Below are 19,727 nucleotides of genomic sequence, written 5' to 3'. Positions count from 1 at the left end.
AGCCACTATTTTCCTTTTTCTTTGGCTGTGTTTTCCACTAAGAGAATATTTCTCTGCCAGGTTGACATTTGGAACATATACATGTACATGCAATCAATAAACAGAATTGATTTCCCCAAATACTGTTATGTAGCGCCCTATAAACGATTCGCAAAGTAGCTGCCACTGAGTGCAATAATGACTTGTAACTTCAACTTGCTTCCATGTTGAGGTATGGCTTTCTCTGAATAATATCCTTGAGAGATTTTGTCTCCTGAATTTTTTTAGTCTTATCACCATGCTATTCCTGGATTTCAGATCCCAACAGGAGACCTCGACCCATCTGTTTTGGCATCTTCTCCATTACTCAAGACCCCGGATAAGTCAAGTGCCGAACTAGAGGAAACTAAAGTGGCTCTAAAAGAACTACAGAGACATTTTGAAACCTACAAAACTGGGAGAGTACAGGCTGAGGAGTAAGTTTGTAACCTATGCCTTTTAAACGGGTACAGTTATGCTTTATCAGGGCTCGACACTAACGGTAGCCAACTAGCCATAGACTAGCAGAAATTCAGTTTTGGCTAGAGGTTTTTGATTTCCACTAGCCAGTTTGGCTAGTAAACAATTGAAACTGAAATTGTCATAGCATTTAAATTGCCCTGTTTATGTTGTGTCTTCTCAACGTTATATGACGACTGCTACTATAATAGATAAATTGGCCATCTATAATCTGTCACAAATTCATCATTTTCTTGTTCCTATAATAAAAGGAATATGATCAAGTAAAGGAGTGATCCTTGCATATGAGCTGCAGTCAAAGAAATTCCAGAAAGAAGCCTGCAAAATGTTCTCACTTTGACAGCTAATCCTCTGTTGATCTCAGCCATCTGAATGCTAAATTAAATTGATCCTGTCGTAAGCAGCCAGCTTTCAAGTTTGTTAGGGTGGCCATCCTATACAAATTTGACTGTATGCCAACATGAAAGGAGAAAGCTCGTTCAAATTTTATTCTATTAACCTATTGATGTCCAGTGCGCCCACAAGTGCCCATGTGGAACCACACCCTTTCTACGCCTTGTGACGTCATCACTTCTAACCCTGGAGCACGACTTTGAGCACGTACTTAAACCAGGTTGAAAATATCTTACAAATGATACCAGAATGAGCGCAATTGAGTAAAGGAGATTGGAGAAATAGCCAAAAAACCATGTAACTTTGACCTGAAAATCTGCACAAAAATCTTGTTCCATTACCCACCTACCTTTCTGAGCATGTGGTTTGAAAATAATGAGTAGTTTCCTAAAAAGTCTCTACACCAAAATGAAGCCTACTAAATTTCCAGCAAGTGAGGAGAAAATTCAGGCAAGGAAAGGGGAAAAAAGGGCAGGAGAAAGAGAGAAAAGTAAAAGTCATAAGTGGGGCATTACTTTTCAGCCCAAAAACTATCTCGAAATTTTTCTTTCTGCGCCTGCCCGAGATTTTCAGGCCGCCATTTTGCATTTGGATCGAAAGGCTGTCGAGTGTACAAGCTGTCAATGGGTTTGTGGTAAGTTTGAGCTTTTAAAACCACAACAGTGACCCGAAATCTGCTCGACTAGCTTCAAAACACAGTTTTAAACAAAAGCTGCGGCTATTAATGGGTTAATGTAAATTTCTTTCCTGAAATGTATTATGTGTTCCTTGTTTTCTAGAAAATTGAATGAAAGGCTAGATAAATTACAAGCTGAAAATCTTGAGTTAAATGGAAGCAATGCCAGATTGAAGTCTCAGGTCAGATCTATGGATTTCTTTTCCTTTTTGTGTCACTTACACTTAGACGTTTAAGAGACTGCTGTTGATCAGCCAACAAATTTTTGTGTATTTTTTGTTAATCTCAAGTTAACCTTCACGAGAAGGACAGTACTATTATTTTTGGTTATGACTATTCCATTGATATTTTCAGGAAATATAAGCTTTATATGACTCTGTCTTCAAATGTTTGTGCAGTCAGTTAATTCTTCTGATAGTAATGATAATAATGATAATTAAAAAAACTTAAGGTTACCTTAGTTGTAAAATTTGTCTTAACCAAACTCAGGAGAGGAAGGTAAAAAGAACTCAAGATAGATGAATTTTTTTTTATCATTTCTGCAATGATCTCATGAATCCAGCTAAATAATTGTACTTTCCTCTTGCCACACAGCTGGAGTTTGCCGAAGAACGTTATGGAATGCTGAAGTCAAACTCTGAGGCTTTCAAGAAAGAAGCATCTGCTGCCTCTGAGAAGTCTCAAAGCTTGCAGATGGCACTTGGCAAGTTGCAAGCTAATCTTGACAGTCTATCACAGGTGTGTTAATATACCAGGTTAGAAATGGGCAATGGAAGATTGCAATCAGTCATGAGGTTGCTTTAGAAACTTTCAAGAAAATAGATTTGTAAAGCTCATAAACCAATTGTAGTTATTGCAGTAGTTTATGATCTAATTAACAGCCTTGATGGGCACAGGTTCAATTTTATTTCAGACTTTTTTTCAATTTTGTTTTACCAAGAGTACTATCTGTATTGGTATCTACTTTTAAGATAAATAGAAGGAAAAAAAAGCTTCAAAATCAAGCTAGACTTTGGGATCACCTCAGCAGTTGGGCTTCAAATGTCAACATCTTTGAATTTTTCTCAGGAAAGTGTTGCATAAAGCAGGACAAGTATAGGGTTAACCACCATCAAAATACCAATATATCAACAGGAGTCTGAGAGAATAAACAGTTGGAGAAAAAACTGTTAAGACCCTCCTCTAACAAAAGTTCTTACTTGTGCTAGATATTAAGTTCATGGAAGAGTAAGTGTCTCAAACATCACTCAACTTGTACTGTTTCTTTTTTAAATAGGAACTAACAAACACCAAAGAAAAATTTAATAAACTTGAGGTGGGTTTCTTAACGAAGTTTTATCTTTTTTTTGAGAGTATAGTTTCTAACAATCCAAGCACACAGAATGTTCCAAACTTTTTCGTGAGTTGTTTACCTATTTATGTAAGCTATTCTGATTACACTAGTTGGTTGATCAGTTGAGTTCTGCAAATGGCTCATTAGCCTGTTTCTTACCTGTTATACATATATGTGGCATGTATGGTTAAGTGTTCTGCTGTGTTTCCCAGAAACAGTCACCCTTATTCTTGCATTTTTCTGTGAATGGTCTCATTTTATGAAGTGTAACAGTGTTGTTTGCTAGTTATGAGAAAAAGATATTTAGAGCTGTTATAAACCTCAACAATATCTCATTCATTTGCAATTATCTCTTTTTATTGATGTTGAAAATTGAATGTGATAAAGGAAGGCATTTCTTTTGAATAGCGTGCATGTAGTTACCTTTTTGTGAACAAAACAGCATTGATGCAGAATTTTACCTTAATGGACATAAATGTTGACAAAAACAAGAGTCACTTATGACATGCTGCAAGTTAATTATTCTGTAACGTAAATGCATCTCACAATTTATAATAATAAAATGACAAAGGATGATTAATTTCTTTTAGTGGTTGAACCAGTCCCAAACATTGTTGTAAAAGGTGTAAGTATTACCCACTCTAACTGATGCTTGCTGATATTTATAGAGCATTCTGTTTTCTCGTCAAATTTAAGGTAACTTGCGAAAACATGAAAGCAGAGAAAGCCATGATGAAGGAGTCAGAGGTTCGCCTAATGCAGGAAAACAAAAGCTTGTTGGAACATCAGAAATCACAAAATGTTCTGGTGACAAATCTACAGACTCTACAGGTTAGCTAGAAATGGAAATAAGAGGGGTAAAGGAGGGGTCCTGCACATGTTTCATGCGAGTCAAAAAGTGGAAGTAAGGCATTATGAAAAATTGGATACACAACTTAGGGGTAAAGGTTCACATGTTACAACAACAAAAAATTCACTTTCCAGGAGTTTTTAATTTTGTGTTTTCACTGGTCAGGAAATTAAAAATGCACAATCCAGTATTAAGCAGTAACCACTTTCCCCCCTCAAATAAATCACCCAAAACACCAGCTGATGCAATAATTATTTATTATAAGTTCCTTACATTGTAGCTGCAGCCAATCTTAGATGTCAAAACATGTTAAGTTCTGCTATAGTTGTAAATCCAGTTGGAACTCTTTACCCAGTGATCTCACCTTATCCCACAGATATTCTAGCTTTCAGATTTTATTTATTCATGAGGTACTTTGATGTGCTACAGATATTTTTGTTTAACCCTGATAACAGCAAACTTAGACTAGCTACATACATGATCTGATTTTGAATACATAATGATCAGAAAACATTTGTTGAGCCTGAACTATTAACATAACTTTTCACTGATCTATTTTGTATCTGGTATATTCTGCATTATAGAATAACTTAGAGAGATCTGAGTTTGAGGCAAGAACAAGACTTGGTTCTCAAGTTGAGACCTTACAGCGTGAAGTGAATCTTCTGAAGAGGAAGCTGGAATCTGAAGACAAGCATCACAAGAGTGTCATCGATACTTGGCAGGTGAGAAATGACTTTTGCTATTGTTTTCTTACTCAACCATAACACCCTATGTAGTGATCAAAAAGGAACTTCTCCTTAAAGTATCAGTATGTTTTCAAGGATAAAGGTATTGAGAAGAAAGACAGAAGTGATATCATTCTGTTAACATTTCAATCCAGCTTTAATAATTGAGGAAAATTGATATGTTCTGCATTTGTTGGCGTAGGCCAATATGAAGTTAAAAGGTTGAAAAGTCAGATTACATCAGTGAATATTGTTGATTTTTGAGGTACATACATAAGCAGCGAATGGAATTTTTTGTTTTTGTTTTGGAATAGAACCGTGTTCAAGAACTACAGTCACAACTGAATGCAGAGATGAAAACTCACCAGCAGGCAAGGGAACAGCTGCTAACTTCAACCCGGGATATTGATTCAGTGCAGCTCAGAGTAAGTGCTGTTGACTTGTTGCAGTTCAGTTTGGACTATGTTAATCCTAAGAAAACTCAGTTCAGTGACAAACCTGTGTAATGAGGACTGTAGTATGATTACCCTGGTAGTCGGAGAGGAAGTTCTCATTAGAAGGGCTGTGTGGTACAGGCTTTTCTTCACCTGTGAGTAAGTTTGAGGCTCTAAACAAAGCCAGTGGACAAGAGGTCTTTGATGGGTCTGCTGGCTGGCTTGCTTTACTCAAGGCCTAAAACTTTCATGCAGGCAAAGAAATGCTTTTGCTGCAAGCATTGAATCCTTAAACTCTCAAGATCTGTTTGTTAATTCTCCCCTCTAGCTGCTACACATCGTATTGTAAAATAGTTACAAGAATTTGGTGTTGGATTGAGATAACAATTTCTCTCTGATAAGTTTGAGTGTTCTCATTGCCTCTTTGCTGGAAAATGTATGGATATTATAAGGAGAAGTTACATGTTCATCACTCATGAGAGTTAAAGGGTTAAAATGAGGGCCTGTTCACTGGCTAGTTGCTCGACTTGTTAGTCAATTGTATTACTTTAACAAACTTCAACTCTTTGACTCCCAAGATCTGTGATAGTGTAGTCTGATTGTTCAGATGGTTGGAGTCGTAAGAAGGACTGTTGTCAGGGGTGGTGACAGACTTTTCAACAACCTCAGCAGATGTCATGATCAGAGTCTTTGACTCAGATGACTCTGATGATGACTTCCACTCAGGCTGTCAAAACATCCGTCACTACCACCACCAACAACAACAGTCCTTCTCAAGACTACACCCACCCGCATGATCACACTACACTATCACATGTTACCCATGGGTTCAACGGTATCCCAAGTTGTGTTTGTTAATTCTCTCCTTTAGCACATTTCCTTGTATTGTAAATTAGTTACAAGAATTTGGTGCTAGATCAAGATAACAACTTCTACCTGATAAGTTTGAGTATTCTCATCGCCTGTTTGTTGGATAATGTATGGATATTATAGGGAGAAGTTAAATGTTAATCACTTCAGTGTATTATTGTTTTTTCGGTTTTTACACAGTGTACTGAAGCTGAAGCCCAACTGCAAGCTGCTGAGAGACGAATAGCTGACATTTTAGGAAAAGATACAAGTTCTCTCCAGGAGGGTGAGTGTTTTGTTGTAATCTCTTTTTGGTGAAATGCATCTAGATGCCTTCTTGAAAGTGTTTAACACGACTGTTACAATAACTTGGATATATCATCAAAGTTGAAGTGGTAAATTGGCCACCATAACAATTACAAAAGCTGACGTTTCGAGCGTTAGCCCTTTGTCAGAGCTTCGACGAAGGGCAAATGCTCGAAATGTCAGCTATTGTAAACGTTACGGTGGCCAATTTACCACTTCAACTTTGTTGATATATCCAAGTTATTTCATTACTCCCACCGACGCAGCCCCAAACAGTTTCTTTCGAAACTATCAGCCTTTATTCATTTGACACGACAAGATTTTTAAATAATTATGCATTTCAAAGTTTTCAGTGGTTTTGTCTAATTTTTTTTAGTACAGCATTTTTTTTGTTTCATGTTTTGTTTTTTTAAAGTAGTCATTGGAAAGTATATTTTTACGACCCAAATTCTTTAATTACCTTATATTAACCAAATGTGTAATGATGTTTCTTAATTTTATTAGCTGACGAAGAGAGGATAAGAAAAGAGGTTGAAGAACAGTACACCATCAAGGTTCAGGAATTTGAGTTGAAATTAACCACTGCAGAGGTAAAAATGAAAGGTAAGCTGCTGCAATGTTCTCTGTGTAATCATTCTTCATTTCACCACAAAGAAATCTAGGAATGTCTAGTTTGCCCATTAAAACCTGTTTGAAATGCATCATGGCCTCCAATTTACAAAGGAGCAAGGAAAGGTACCGGTACTTGTCTGACTGGGAATTTTTCTTACTCCTGATGACGAGGTGTCTTTTTATGGTGAAATGATAGACATTTATTATAGACTTAAAAGTCGAATGTAAAGATCCTGGAAAGAAATATATTTTGCTTTTTAAGCTGGGTTTAATAATAATGTGGTGAACTTGTTTGTTGGTTTGTACAGGCCTTGAGGAACAGTTGGAGCAAGCCAAGCAACATGTTGAACAGTTTAGATCCATGTCAGAAGCCAATGAATCTGCTCTTGGTGATTTGAACAAGGTTAGTTTTAATTAGCTTTTACTTTCCTTTTGTTGAATACAGAACTGTTGTTTTAAGTCTTCATACCTCAGACTTCAGTCTACCATCAGCTGTGTCAGTTCTTCATAGAGATAATATTGTAGAGATACACTACAGTTTAGAGCTACAATGACTCAGCAATGCATACCCTGATTATTCAATTTTTTTTTTATCTCAAATCAAAAGTGATTTTCTCTAAGTGTGCTCTATACATTTGATGATAATTTTACCCTGAATAAATCAAACCTTTTTTTGACTCAAAATTCCAGTATTTTTCTGACCTAAATATTCATCAGGGGCTATCATTGGTTTTTTTCAATCTCCAACTGATATTTCAGTGAAAGAGTTGGGTGTCTATAGGCATGGTCATAGTTACGATGGTCATAAGAAATTGTTACTCCAGTTTAAACCAGGGAGAAGTTTTCATATGATTGCTGCACTTTTACTGTAGCAATCACATGGAAACCACGCTTAACAGCAAAGTTTTTCTTCTACTTTCCAGGCAAGTGATGAATTTAAACGATCCACAGAGGGTAAACTCAAGACAGCAGAGCAAGATATTGCCCAGTACAAATCTCAGATTGCCACTCTTCAAGCCCTGAACCAAGATCTTAATGCAACAAGAGCCAAATTAACCAGAGAAGCTGAGTCACAAACTAAGAGTTTACGTGACATGTTGAGTAAGGTAAGGGGGGAGCTGGATGAGGCTTTAAAGAAGGCCCAGACATCTACTGCAGCTGAGATGACAGCAAAAGAGGAACTGAAGGAACAAGCTTTGTTGGCTACAGAGGTAATCTTTCAAACTAAAGAAAATAATTTATAAAGAGTTCTTTTTTTTTTTTCTGGTTCTGCATACTCGCACTTAGAGTCAGAGTGCTCAAACATTTATCCTTACTCAACTGTATCTCACCTGTTACAGTATTCACATGCAAGACAAGTTGCACTGTTGGAAATAATTGAAATAAATTTGAGGACAATAATATGAATATTCACTAGTTCTATGGTTTTCTTTGAGGTTTTTTTGGTGTCAAAATTTTAGGTCTGGCAACCATTGATATAAGATTCCCAATTGATGAGTGTAAAAAGTTGAGATTGGAGTCTTGAGTGAAGTTACCAAAATCTGATATGAAAATTTTTTTGTCTCAGCCACTTTGAACCCTTTTGTACCAAACACACAACTCTTGTTGAGAACATGCAATCAGTCAGAACCAAAATGAACTTAGAAAACACTTGTATTTATATTTCTGTAGGCTCAAGATAAGTATGAGAGGGAACTTGTCCTCCACGCTAATGACGTTCAAGCTTTGTCCACAGCTAAAGAACAGGTAAATTAAAGTGATTCATGACATGATGTTGAAAAGTTATTTTTTCCTTTCAGCACTAAGGAATAGTACAGTTTTGGGGCTTGAATCTAAAAGGTCCTGTTGAGACTTACTTGGTAACACCTCCTACTGACAAATACAGACTTTGTTTGACTGGGACTGGACAGAATGACTATGAAACTCAGAAAACCATTAACATTGTTCAAACAGTTCAATACTGCCAGATCAGATAGTGACCTTAATCTAACCACGATGTCAACCACAACAAAGACAAGGCAAAACAAGAGATTTAATATGCAAAACAATAGCTCAGCAGGTGGGTTTTTAAACCATGAAAACAAATCACCATAATTTGTGTGATCTGAGCACAGATATCTTGATAGCAAAACTATTTAAGTTTCCTTTTATAACTCAAAGCTACTCACATATATTTATACCTGGTGTTCACAACTATCTTGGTTCATAGTAATAAAAAGAAGTAATGACTAGCAAAGGATACACCACATTGCTAAATTGTTAAATTTGCATTTAGATGATTTCTCAAAATACCACAGGAAAGAAAAAAGTTTACAGAATTTTTTAGTGTTGTTCCAATGAACTAACTATTAGGGCCTAGGAGAATCGGTCTATGATTCTTTCAAGAAATTCCTGAGTCAAAGCCAGTCTATTTTTTAAGTAAAGGCTGATAGTGTCTAGAGAAACTGTTTGGGGCTGCATCAGTGGGGGTAACGAAATAATGTGGATATATCAACAAAGTTGAAATGGTAAATTGGCCACTGTAACAATTACAAAAGCTGACGTTTCAAGCGTTAGCCCTTCGTTGGAGCAAATAGAGGAATTATGGGTTGTGTGTGCTTTTTTTATTTGTGTTTTTCTCGTTGCCATGTTCCCACCAATAACGTAGCTCCATTTTCTACCTTTAATAGCAGACACAACCCACAATTCCTCTATTCGCTCCGACAAACGGCTAACGCTCGAAACGTCAGCTTTTGTTATTGTTACGGTGGCCAATTTACCATTTCAACTTTGTTGATATATTCAAATTATTTTTTAAGTAGGCATCCCTTGTTTGCATCTTGTAGGGAAGAGTGCATATGATCAACTGCTCTCTCTTAAGTGAGTTTCCTCTTTAATTTTTTTTCTCGCAAGCTCCAAGAACAAAGCAGTAAGTTTAAAGAAATAGAGGACCGTGCCCTGGCAGCAGAACAGAAACTGCAGGAATATGCAAAGTCTTGGGAAGATCAGAAAAAGGCAAGAGCTTCAGAAGCTAAAAAACTAGAGGCTCGCTGTGCTGACCTTGTGAATCAAAACTCCATGCTTCATGGCCAGCTAGAAAAGGTTTGTTTTAAGTTGATCATTTCAGGAACACCAAGTAATTGATTGATGAAAAAAATTAAATTGATGGTAAATTTTTATACCCCTTTTTTCTTACTTGCCAGGAAAAATAATCATAAAAACATTTAATCACAACTTTTGAAGTAAAAGAGAGAGACAAAAGTTACTTTGCATGTATCTACTTAGATTTAGTTGAATGCCAAATAATTCATACTTGAATCCAAATGTAGGCTTTTAAGCTCTTCCTTAGCTTGTTATTTTGGGGAAAAAAGAAAAACATGATTCTGAGTCATTTCTCTAAGGATTCTTATTTCATTAAGTGTTTTCCAAAAGTAGCACTTTTCATTTATAAACGGATTTTTAAATCTGTGGACATTCTCTTTCAACAGATTTTTAAATGGGTGGACATTCTTAAAAGAATGTCCACCCATTTATTTCTTAAGTGGCAACTGTTTTTCCTTTTGCAAGCCAAAAAGTATATCTTTCACATTTAGAATAGATTGGTTATCAATCATATTTAAAGTTGACTTTCAATCCATCTTCTAGCTCAGTTCACAACTTGCTGGTAGTAAACAAATGGAAGTGAACATCCCTGTGACAGCCCCAGAAGGCATTGCAGCAGAGGGAGATGAAGAGGCTAACAAGAGTATTGAAGAACTCTGGGAAATCATCAGGTTTGTATGAGATTACCCTTTTTACTTCTAATCTGTTACCTATAGGCATTGAAAAAAAATGTTTTTAATATTTGTTATGGCTTTTCAACAGTCCGTCTCTACAGAGAAACATATGAAGCTAAAGAACTTACCCTTTTCCCAACCCAACCTTAATCACAAATTATTATCAACTGATTGTTGTAAGTTAACATAACAAAATATAAAAACTTTATTTAAATGTCAATGTCTTTAGCTTAAAATCTAATTGGGGACACCAAAATGATAGGGAAAAAAAATTAAAAATGAGTTTATACATGGTATCATTAGGTATTTCTAGTTCACTAAAATCTAAAATTTATAGAAATTTAAAAGTTAAAAAGTTACAGAGTTATCCTCACTAAAATGTACAGAAAAATGATAAAAATATTTATAAGAATTCACAAGAACTATAAATGAGACAGGAGCCACAATTCAGGGGGGTTAGGGGAGGGTAGGTTTGCAATTGCTCAGTAAGCTAACATTGAGTATCAAAGGAATGGAGGGGGGGGGGGAGATTCAAACTGAAAATCCTCTGTTGTGGGTTGTTGAGATTTTTAAAAAGAACAGCACATTAGTTTCAAATTTATGTAACTTAATTTATGTAACTAAAATGGGGAGCAGAGAATGGTGGAAAAACGTAGACTTGATATCTCAACGCCGGCGGTCCACAAACGTTTCGCTGGATAGAGAGACCGCTCAAGATTTGAACGAGTATTTCGGTGACCTGTGTACGGATGGCGATTACGTTGAGCCCGCGTTACTTGAAATTGGTCCTGAGGTGAAAGTCCCGGAAATTAGTGAACGATATGTATGGAACTCACTGAGTACTCTAAAGAAGACTGCAACTGGTCCTGACCAAATTCCGTATTGGGTGTGGAAAGACCATGCGGAGATCCTCACTCCAATCATTACTAAGCTATGGAATTTGTCTCTCGCTACGCACCAATGGCCTAGATCGTGGAAAAGGGCAAGTATAAACCCACTGCCAAAAGTTGATGTTCCAGTGGCAAGAGGGGACTTCCGGGGGATCAACGTAACCCCTGTAATAGCAAGAGCCCTGGAAAAGGCAGTCTATAAGATTCACGCCCAAAGGCCGGTAGAAGAACAGCTGTTGAATAGTCAATTCGCGTATAGAGAAGGAGGGAGCTGCACAGATGCTCTGCTACTTATACAGAATAAGATCTGCAAGTTTCTTGATGATCCCAAGTGCAAGGCAGTGCGGATGTTCGCGATGGATTTCAGTAAGGCCTTTGACTCTGTGAGCCATCAACTCCTTGCTGAGAAACTTAAGAGTCTACCACTTAACCCGTATATCATAAACTGGTGGTTAGGTTTCTTGCGAGATAGAAAACAAAGAGTTATTTTCGGGAATCATGTCTGTAATTGGAAAACAGTTAACAAGGGCACAACCCAGGGTAGTGTTTCAGGACCTTATTTGTTCAATATATTTCTTAACGATCTGGAAATTAAATTAGGGAACGAGACACTTGGTTTCAAATACGCTGATGACTGTACGATTATTGCTCCGGTATATTATTATAAAGATCACTCTGTAGACTTAATAAATCAGTTTTTACAGTGGGCAAGCCAAAATAGAATGAATTCAAATTCTACTAAATGTAAAGAGCTTATTATGTATAAAAAAGGTCACACTGCCGAGGCCTACAAAAGTATTTTTGGCATACCTCAGACTAGTACAATAACCATTCTTGGTCTCACGTTTCAGCCGAACTGCAAATTCAGTACTCACCTAAAAGAAAAGTTAGGTAAAGCTAATAAAGGGTTATACGTTATCAGATGCCTCCGCAAGGAAGGATGTAGCCAAGCAGAAGTAGATGTTTTATTTAATTCCATTGTCCTACCTAATATCACTTATGCTCTATCTGTGCATGGGGCCTCTGAGTCAGAGCTAACTATAGCCCAGCAGTTTTTAGATCGTTGTTTTAAACGTAAATACATATCTAAGAAAGTAGTGATAGGTGACTTACTTAAAACGCAAGATCACAAAATTTGTCGCAAGGTTTCAACTATCCTGAGCCATCCTCTTAGAGCCTACTTCCCTGAGACCAAGATCACGAGGTATAATTTGAGAAATAAATCCCCTGTCATGCCCGCTATTCGCACAAACCGTTTTAAGAATACATTTTTTAATAGAATTGTTTTTAAGTATAATGTAGCTTTGTGAAAGTGTACTTCCTGTATTAGATGTAACATAAGATATGTAATTTTATCTTTTGAACAATAAAGACACACTACTACTATTGAGTATCAAAGGAATGGAGGGGGGGGGGGAGATTCAAACTGAAAATCCTCTGTTGTGGGTTGTTGAGATTTTTAAAAAGAACAGCACATTAGTTTCAAATTTATGTAACTTAACCAATCACTACTTTTTATTGATTTGAAGATTTGTTCGTCGGGAAAAGGAGATCTCTGAGACAAAGTGTGAACTATCACAGTCAGAAAGCATTCGCTACCAGCAACGCTGTGAATACCTGGAGGCACAAGTGGAAGACATGCAGAAGAACATGACTGAGGAAAGAACGCAGTCAGAGATCAACACTCAGACTGCAGCTCAGCATGCAGAGGTCATGGAGAAAGTGGAGCGGCTCAATGAAGTTATTGAGAGCAATAAAGTACTGAAAAATGAAAAAGAGAGTGCAGAGAAGACAGTAAGAGAGCTTATTGAAAAGGTATGTTGTATTTTAGTTTTACATTGAAGTGAAACCGCTTGACTGCACCCTGTGGCTTCACTTTAGTTCTGAAAATTGTTAACATCGTTTCTGTGATTAATAAGGTTATAGACAATGGAAAGTTGTGGTTGATTTGTTAAACCAGCCCTGACGTTATTTGATTTTTTACATAGATCCAGGGATTAGAAGGGGAGATGAAACCTCTGAGAGATGGTGTGCAATCACTTACATCACAGAAAGATGCTTTGTTGGCCGAGAAAACAGCTCTTAAAAATGAGGTAAGTCCAGGTCATTAACCTCTGCAAAACTGAAGTAGGAGAATTTTCTATGAAACTTTTTAATTAACAAAATTAAAAGAGATGCCAGGCTAAGACAAGCATTGTAGTAATTGAGAGCTTGCAATTCTCAGTTGAAAGCTTAACTCTTATCGTTGCTGGAATGAAAAACATCTTTTTCTTCAGATGTTTCTTGTATCTGTCTTATACACAATGTTATTAATTTATGATCCATTGAATATTTTTGCTTGTGTGCGTTTGGTTTTAACGCATTACTCAAGTGATATTCCCCAATTTTCAAACCTTATTATGGTAGGTTGTCGTTTAAAACTTAATTCAAGATAAGAGAGTGTTTTATGGTTGTTACAGAAGAAGGGAAATAATTTTTTGCATTTTTTGTTCAATAATTCATATCAGAGAACACATCCTATGTTGCACACAGTAAGCTGTTCATAAACATCCTTTCATGCTTGTTGGAAAATATTTCAACAATAATAAACACAATAGCCCCTATTTTGCATGAAAGCATGCTTGTATATTTTTATCCTTGGACATTTTCTGTTCCTTGAAGCTCACAGTTTTCCTTGAGCTCTGCTCTTGGAAAACTGTTGGCATCTTGAAAACAGAAATGGTGCAACAAGTAGGAACAACCATACTATCTTAGAAAATTCTTCTGATTTGCATATCAGCAATGGGGCAAATCCAACTTCGACACTTTCTTTCATAGATTGTTCGCTGGACAGCAAAGATCAAACAGTTGACGGAACAGTACAAGGATGTTGATGTTGATGAGTATAAGAGAATTAGAGAGGAAAAAAAACAGTTTCAACAACAGATATCCAGCCTGAAAGTTGATAATCAGAGAATGAGAACTCAGACAGAATCCCTGAAATCTGACTTGTCAAAAACGCAAGGAGAGTTAGCAGGACTGAAGGTAACGTCAGTGCCAATGATATCTTTGATATCAAAAGATGCTCTTGTGGTTTAAGGGCTTATATCAAAGTCATTAATGATTGTGATATTTGAAAGCAGTTTTTAAATTGGATTTCAAAACCTTGATATAGTTTAAAAAATTTATTCTGTACCCAATTCATCTCCAGTTACTAGTAGTTAACAAATAAATAAGCCTTGTCTTTGCTCTGTTGTGTTGTGAAATACAACAGGAAGCAGCGAGAACATGAAAGAAATTAGAGTTAAACATGTAGTCAGGTGTTTGTCAATCCACAATCCTTGCCCTTATCCTTAATTTAGATTTGAAATTTAATGGGTAAACATGGCAAACGGCAGTCAATCACAAACTGATATTTGGGTTTTGATGAAAAATACTTACCGGTACCGAATTTACCCCACAGATAGGTGGCACCCATGTATAGGCTACACTTTACACTTTTGATTAATTTTGGTGGAAAAAATAAGGGGTGATGTGTAATTTGAACTCTCATGGCTGTTATAATGAAACCCACTAACAAAGAAAAGTTGTAAATGTATAAAGCTGGTGTACAATAAAATGAACCAGAGGTAATCTTGCAATGTATGAGGTGTCTTGTACCCCTGTATAGGCCACACTCTAAATTTTACTCTCATTTTTCTAATAAACAATGCAGCCTATCATGAGTAAATATGTTACTTGAGAGGTTTTTTTAAAATTGAAAATAAAGAGTGAATAATTGGAAGGAGCAGAGAGATTGTCTCATATGTATTGGTCAGGAGATAAGTTCAGATTAGTCTTTTGTCAGTTCATTGTTATCTACATAGTCATGCAATGCTCATTGTGGGAATTACTATCGGTGTTTCAGGCAATGTCACAAAAATCAACTGATCAGGTGGGAAGTCTAAAGGAAGAACATCAGAAAGAAGTATCTAAATTGCAGCAGGAGGTGGAATCACTAAGGGTATCTGTAGAAGCCAAGACAAAAGAAGTAAATGACAAGAACACAACTCTGCTACAGGTTAGAATTGGCTCAAACACATTTGATCACTTACAAACATAGAATAAGGGCTAGCTCACTGAGGAAATCTTTGTTGTTTCTTGGTAAAGCACTGGATAGAGAAATTTAAAGGGATGAAGTTTGAATCGTATGTAAACCCATGAATTTTGTTTGCCCTCAATTGTGACGATAATCTACATCTTTCTTTGTCTTCATTCATTCTGATTAGCAAACTAGGGAGCTATGTCTCGGTATCATTGAATTTAAAATTATTTTAGCATGCGTGACTATTCTGGACCTACAATTTAGCATCATTTCACTGTACATTGTAACTTCACAATTTAGGAATTTACAATAAGGTGAGAAAATTACTTGCAAAAATAAACCTGCCCTAATTTCATCTTCAATATGTTAAGTACTCAAGTTACTGATGACCTAGTCAAACTGACGATGATTCATCAACAGTGAACTTGGATAATTCACTAAGGGTTGTAACCTTTTGACCTCTGTAAGTGACTGGTATCAAAGTTATCCTTAGAATATCACCCCAAGTTACAAGAATAAAGGAAATGATCACCAACTGAAGAAGCTTGTTTAACAAATTCTCTCAAATACCACATCCAAGCATAATTTTTATGAACAGTTCTTTGTGTGATCAATGATTGTTGCAGAATTTAGCAAAGTTTTTGGTGCTACTGTTTGGTTTTTTCACTTGTAAACATCATTCAATGATGTGACAAACTGCTTAGTGAATTAGCAAATAGTGTAAAGGATTGATACAATTAGAATATCAAAATTTTTATCCTGATGGATTCTATTTGGTTTTACAAGGTGAAAAGAATAGCTCGTCGTTACAAGACCCAAGTTGATGAGCAAACAAAGGAGATGGAAGAGCTCAAGAAAAAGGTGAATGAGGCTGGGCTGTCCACAGTCAAGGGAACAGCAGAAGCTGCTTCCCCTGGGGTCACACCTGCAGAAAATGTTGATGTATCAGCACAGGAGAACAAGATGAAAGAGCTAACAGATCAGGTGAAGAATTATGATGAGGAAGTAAAAAAACTAAGAAAAATAGCTCGTCATTACAAGACTCAACATGAGGAACAAACTAAGGAAATTGACAAACTTAAAAAGAAAGTCGGGGAGTCTGGGCAGGCCTCAGCAGAGGGAGTATCACCGGCTGATGCATCTAGTGGGAGCAGTGATCTGGCATCATACGAGAACACGATTAAAGAATTAACAGAACAGTTGAAGACTGCAACAGATGAGGTGAAAAAACTGAAAGAGTTGGATGAGCAGAATAAGGTTAGTTACCCCTTTAACTCTTAGGAGTGCCTGGTGTCTTGTTTCTCCCTACATTATTTTTCTTGAATCAGTTGTAAAAGTCACAAGAATACAGAAAATGATCACCAATTCAAGAAGCTCCTGATTGTCAAACAAATTCTCCTCATTAACATCGTATAAAGCGTGGAGAGAGCAGTGTGAAGAATATGATGATATATGTTAGGGTGTAGAAAAATGTAGTTTTGTAAAACAGGCTGAAATGACAAATGATGGCTTTGATAATCATGATGTTTTGGACTCATTGCTTTAAAATGGTGAATGAGGTGTGTGAGGATTAGAATCATGATTGCAAAATTTTTAAGTAGCCTGTCATCTCAGCAATACAATATAAGTTAGAATTATTATTTATTAACTGACATCCATAGAGCTCAGCAGATTGGATAAGACCACTTATATTTTGTATTGAAGAATAGTTAAGTTCGTGATAAAACCAAACCAATAAAAGGCTAATGCTGCCTCATTTTCTTTACTTACTGTAGATATCCCTGAAGGAGAAAGAGGATAAGAGCAAGAACGTGCTGATACAAGCGAGACAAAAGCTGCAGCAACTCACAGGTATGATAAGGAATGAGTTTGATGTAATGTCAAGGTTTTCATTAAGAAGTAATTAATGAAGGAGAATAAGTATTAAAGAATATTTCCAACTTCTTAAAAAAAAAGGGAGAGATCCAGCTATTTAAATTCGGTGATTAACTATTATTTACTGAAGTAGAGGTGAGTAGTGGTGGATACAGCTGAACCTGTTTTAAGGGGTCACTCACAGGGAATGGCAGGGTGACAGCTAAATACAGGTTGACTGCTTAATTTAGGTTCAGGGTATTATACAAATTGATGCACAAGGCCACTTGATGCCATAATTGATACTACTTTGATTTTAGGATTTCAGGAGAGAAACCTGGATTAAAAACTACTTGAAAGCTTATTCTTAGTTTTATTTGAGTGGTTTGGGGTTAAGTGACTGTTCAAAACAGGTGGAAGATAGTACAAACAGAGCCTTTGGGACTCAGTTAAGGGTGACCAGGATGGCTTAATAGAGGTGACCACTTAATAGAGGGGGAAATTACAGAGATTAAGGGGAAAGAAATATTTTGGTTGTTAGCAACTGACCCCTTAATACAGGGTGACTGCTTAATGCAGGGTGACCCCTTAATGCAGGGTGACCGCTTAATGCAGGGTGACCCTTTAATACAGGGTGACCGCTTAATGCAGGGTGATCCCTTAATGCAGGGTGACCGCTTATTGCAGGGTGACTCCTTAATACAGGGTGACCGCTTAATGCAGGGTGACCCCTTAATACAAGGGTGACTCCTTAATACAGGGTGACCACTTAATGCAGGGTGACCCCTTAATACAGGGTGACCACTTAATGCAGGGTGACCCCTTAATACAGGGTGACCCCCTTAATACAGGGTGACCCTTTAATACAGGGTAACCGCTTAATACATGGTGACCACTTAATGCAGGGTGACCCCTTAATACAGTGCTGGTTAGTAGAGGTCTGACTGTATGTAATGTGCCATGAATGTCACGATTGGTAAACTGAAATGATTCATGTAACAGGCACCAATGAAAGAAGCATTCATCTACATTGAAGGAATGTAGAATGTATAGGAAACAACAGATAAGTGAAAATATTCCCCTATGGCTTCTAGAAGGGTGTTAAGGAGTTGTTGCAACATAATTATTTTATGATGTCCTTCTGATTATCATCAGCTATGAAGGACAGACTGAGCACAGAAAATGAAGACCTTAAAAAGAAACACAAGTCACTGAGTGAGGAGAAGGAGGCACTAACCCAGCAACTGACTGAATCTGAGATGAGAATGAAAGTGTTAAGCTCACAATTTGAAGGGAAAGTAACAAAGTTAGAGAAGGAAGCACAAGATCATAAAGCAGATAGAGAGGCAAAGGAGAAGGAAGCTGAAGAAATGAAGAAACGAATAGATGAGTACAAGCAGAAAGAGAAAGTGTAAGTTGATTTTTCCAAATCTTGCTGTAGTGTTGCCCAGAGCTTTTTATGGACAGCATTTAATTTACTGATGACCATTTAAAAATTTTAGGTTGCCTCTTGGCAGCTTTGATGGTAGTTAAGCATAGAGCCCTTTTGTAGCAGTCTGTGATACCATGGTATTTTCGCTGATACTAATATGTAAACAACTAAATTACTGTTGGTTAACTCTGTTACTCTCAGGCTGGTGAAATGACTTTGTAAGTGATAATAATGCAGTTGAAAATGGCTTGCTACTTGAACAAAGAAAATGATCTGTCACTTGTTGAATCTCTGAATAATACAGGGAAAAGGATAATTTTAACAAGTTAATTATTTTCTTTGTTGTACTGTGACAGTGATGTAGACAAACTTCAACAGAAGCTTCAACAATATCAGGCACTGATACACAAACAGCAGATGAAAATAAAGTCTTTTGCAGTCAATACATCAAGTTCCATTTCAAGACCTTCCTCGGGAGAAGTGACTGGAGCAGAGACTACTACAACTCAAGGTTAGTACAAACAGCTTCAGGAAAGTAAACTTCATTTCATAATAGACATGTACTTTATTTGGAACCAACTCACCCTTGCTCCCTCTGGCTGCTAAGAGTGACAAGCATCTAATTTCTCCTTACAATATCACCCCTTAATTAAACATTAAGGTCACAAGAATAAAGGAAATGATCACCAACTAAGGAAGCTCTTGGTTAAACAAATTCTCTGCCATAGGAAACTTATAAAGAAAAATATGGGGGAGATGCATCGATGTTAGGGTGTGAAAGGGTAGATATTGGTCCAAAATAGTGGCCATTGTTAATCTGTTACAAAGGCTGATTGGCACCAAGTAAGGGTTATAGTTTTGTTATCCCTTTGTTTAAAAGCCTTTCTTATAGATAATTTCCCTTCTACTTTGAAGGCCATCCAGTCATAACATTGTAAACAAAAATACTTGTACTGAATTTTCCTTTAAAGCTTTCAGATCTTACCGGTAAATCAGATTTCACACTAACCCCTGGGTTATCTTAATTCAGCCTTGACCAACCCAACCCAGCATT

General features: G+C 36.8%; 1 protein-coding gene across 3 annotated transcripts in view; it reads left to right on the top strand.

The window, feature by feature from the left end:
• LOC111330140 (nucleoprotein TPR) overlaps window positions 1-19,727 on the top strand; it is a 48,053-nt gene that overhangs the window by 17,779 nt on the left and 10,547 nt on the right. For all 3 annotated transcript variants that reach the window (XM_088742651.1, XM_088742650.1, XM_088742652.1), the window contains 22 exons: window positions 298-455; window positions 1,671-1,749; window positions 2,162-2,305; window positions 2,844-2,882; window positions 3,597-3,731; window positions 4,335-4,475; window positions 4,793-4,903; window positions 5,963-6,047; window positions 6,572-6,670; window positions 6,988-7,082; window positions 7,603-7,890; window positions 8,351-8,425; window positions 9,572-9,760; window positions 10,304-10,431; window positions 12,854-13,139; window positions 13,313-13,417; window positions 14,142-14,348; window positions 15,211-15,363; window positions 16,174-16,644; window positions 17,163-17,238; window positions 18,397-18,652; window positions 19,030-19,184. In XM_088742651.1, coding sequence (XP_088598777.1) covers window positions 298-455; window positions 1,671-1,749; window positions 2,162-2,305; window positions 2,844-2,882; window positions 3,597-3,731; window positions 4,335-4,475; window positions 4,793-4,903; window positions 5,963-6,047; window positions 6,572-6,670; window positions 6,988-7,082; window positions 7,603-7,890; window positions 8,351-8,425; window positions 9,572-9,760; window positions 10,304-10,431; window positions 12,854-13,139; window positions 13,313-13,417; window positions 14,142-14,348; window positions 15,211-15,363; window positions 16,174-16,644; window positions 17,163-17,238; window positions 18,397-18,652; window positions 19,030-19,184 — 3,475 coding nt within the window. The remainder of the gene's footprint in view (window positions 1-297; window positions 456-1,670; window positions 1,750-2,161; window positions 2,306-2,843; window positions 2,883-3,596; window positions 3,732-4,334; window positions 4,476-4,792; window positions 4,904-5,962; window positions 6,048-6,571; window positions 6,671-6,987; window positions 7,083-7,602; window positions 7,891-8,350; window positions 8,426-9,571; window positions 9,761-10,303; window positions 10,432-12,853; window positions 13,140-13,312; window positions 13,418-14,141; window positions 14,349-15,210; window positions 15,364-16,173; window positions 16,645-17,162; window positions 17,239-18,396; window positions 18,653-19,029; window positions 19,185-19,727) is intronic.

This window comes from Stylophora pistillata, chromosome 13 (genome assembly GCF_964205215.1).
Source record: "Stylophora pistillata chromosome 13, jaStyPist1.2, whole genome shotgun sequence".
Lineage (NCBI taxonomy): Eukaryota > Metazoa > Cnidaria > Anthozoa > Scleractinia > Pocilloporidae > Stylophora > Stylophora pistillata.
The sequence above is the reverse complement of the archived record's forward strand: the minus strand, read 5'-3'. Positions and strand labels throughout refer to the sequence as shown.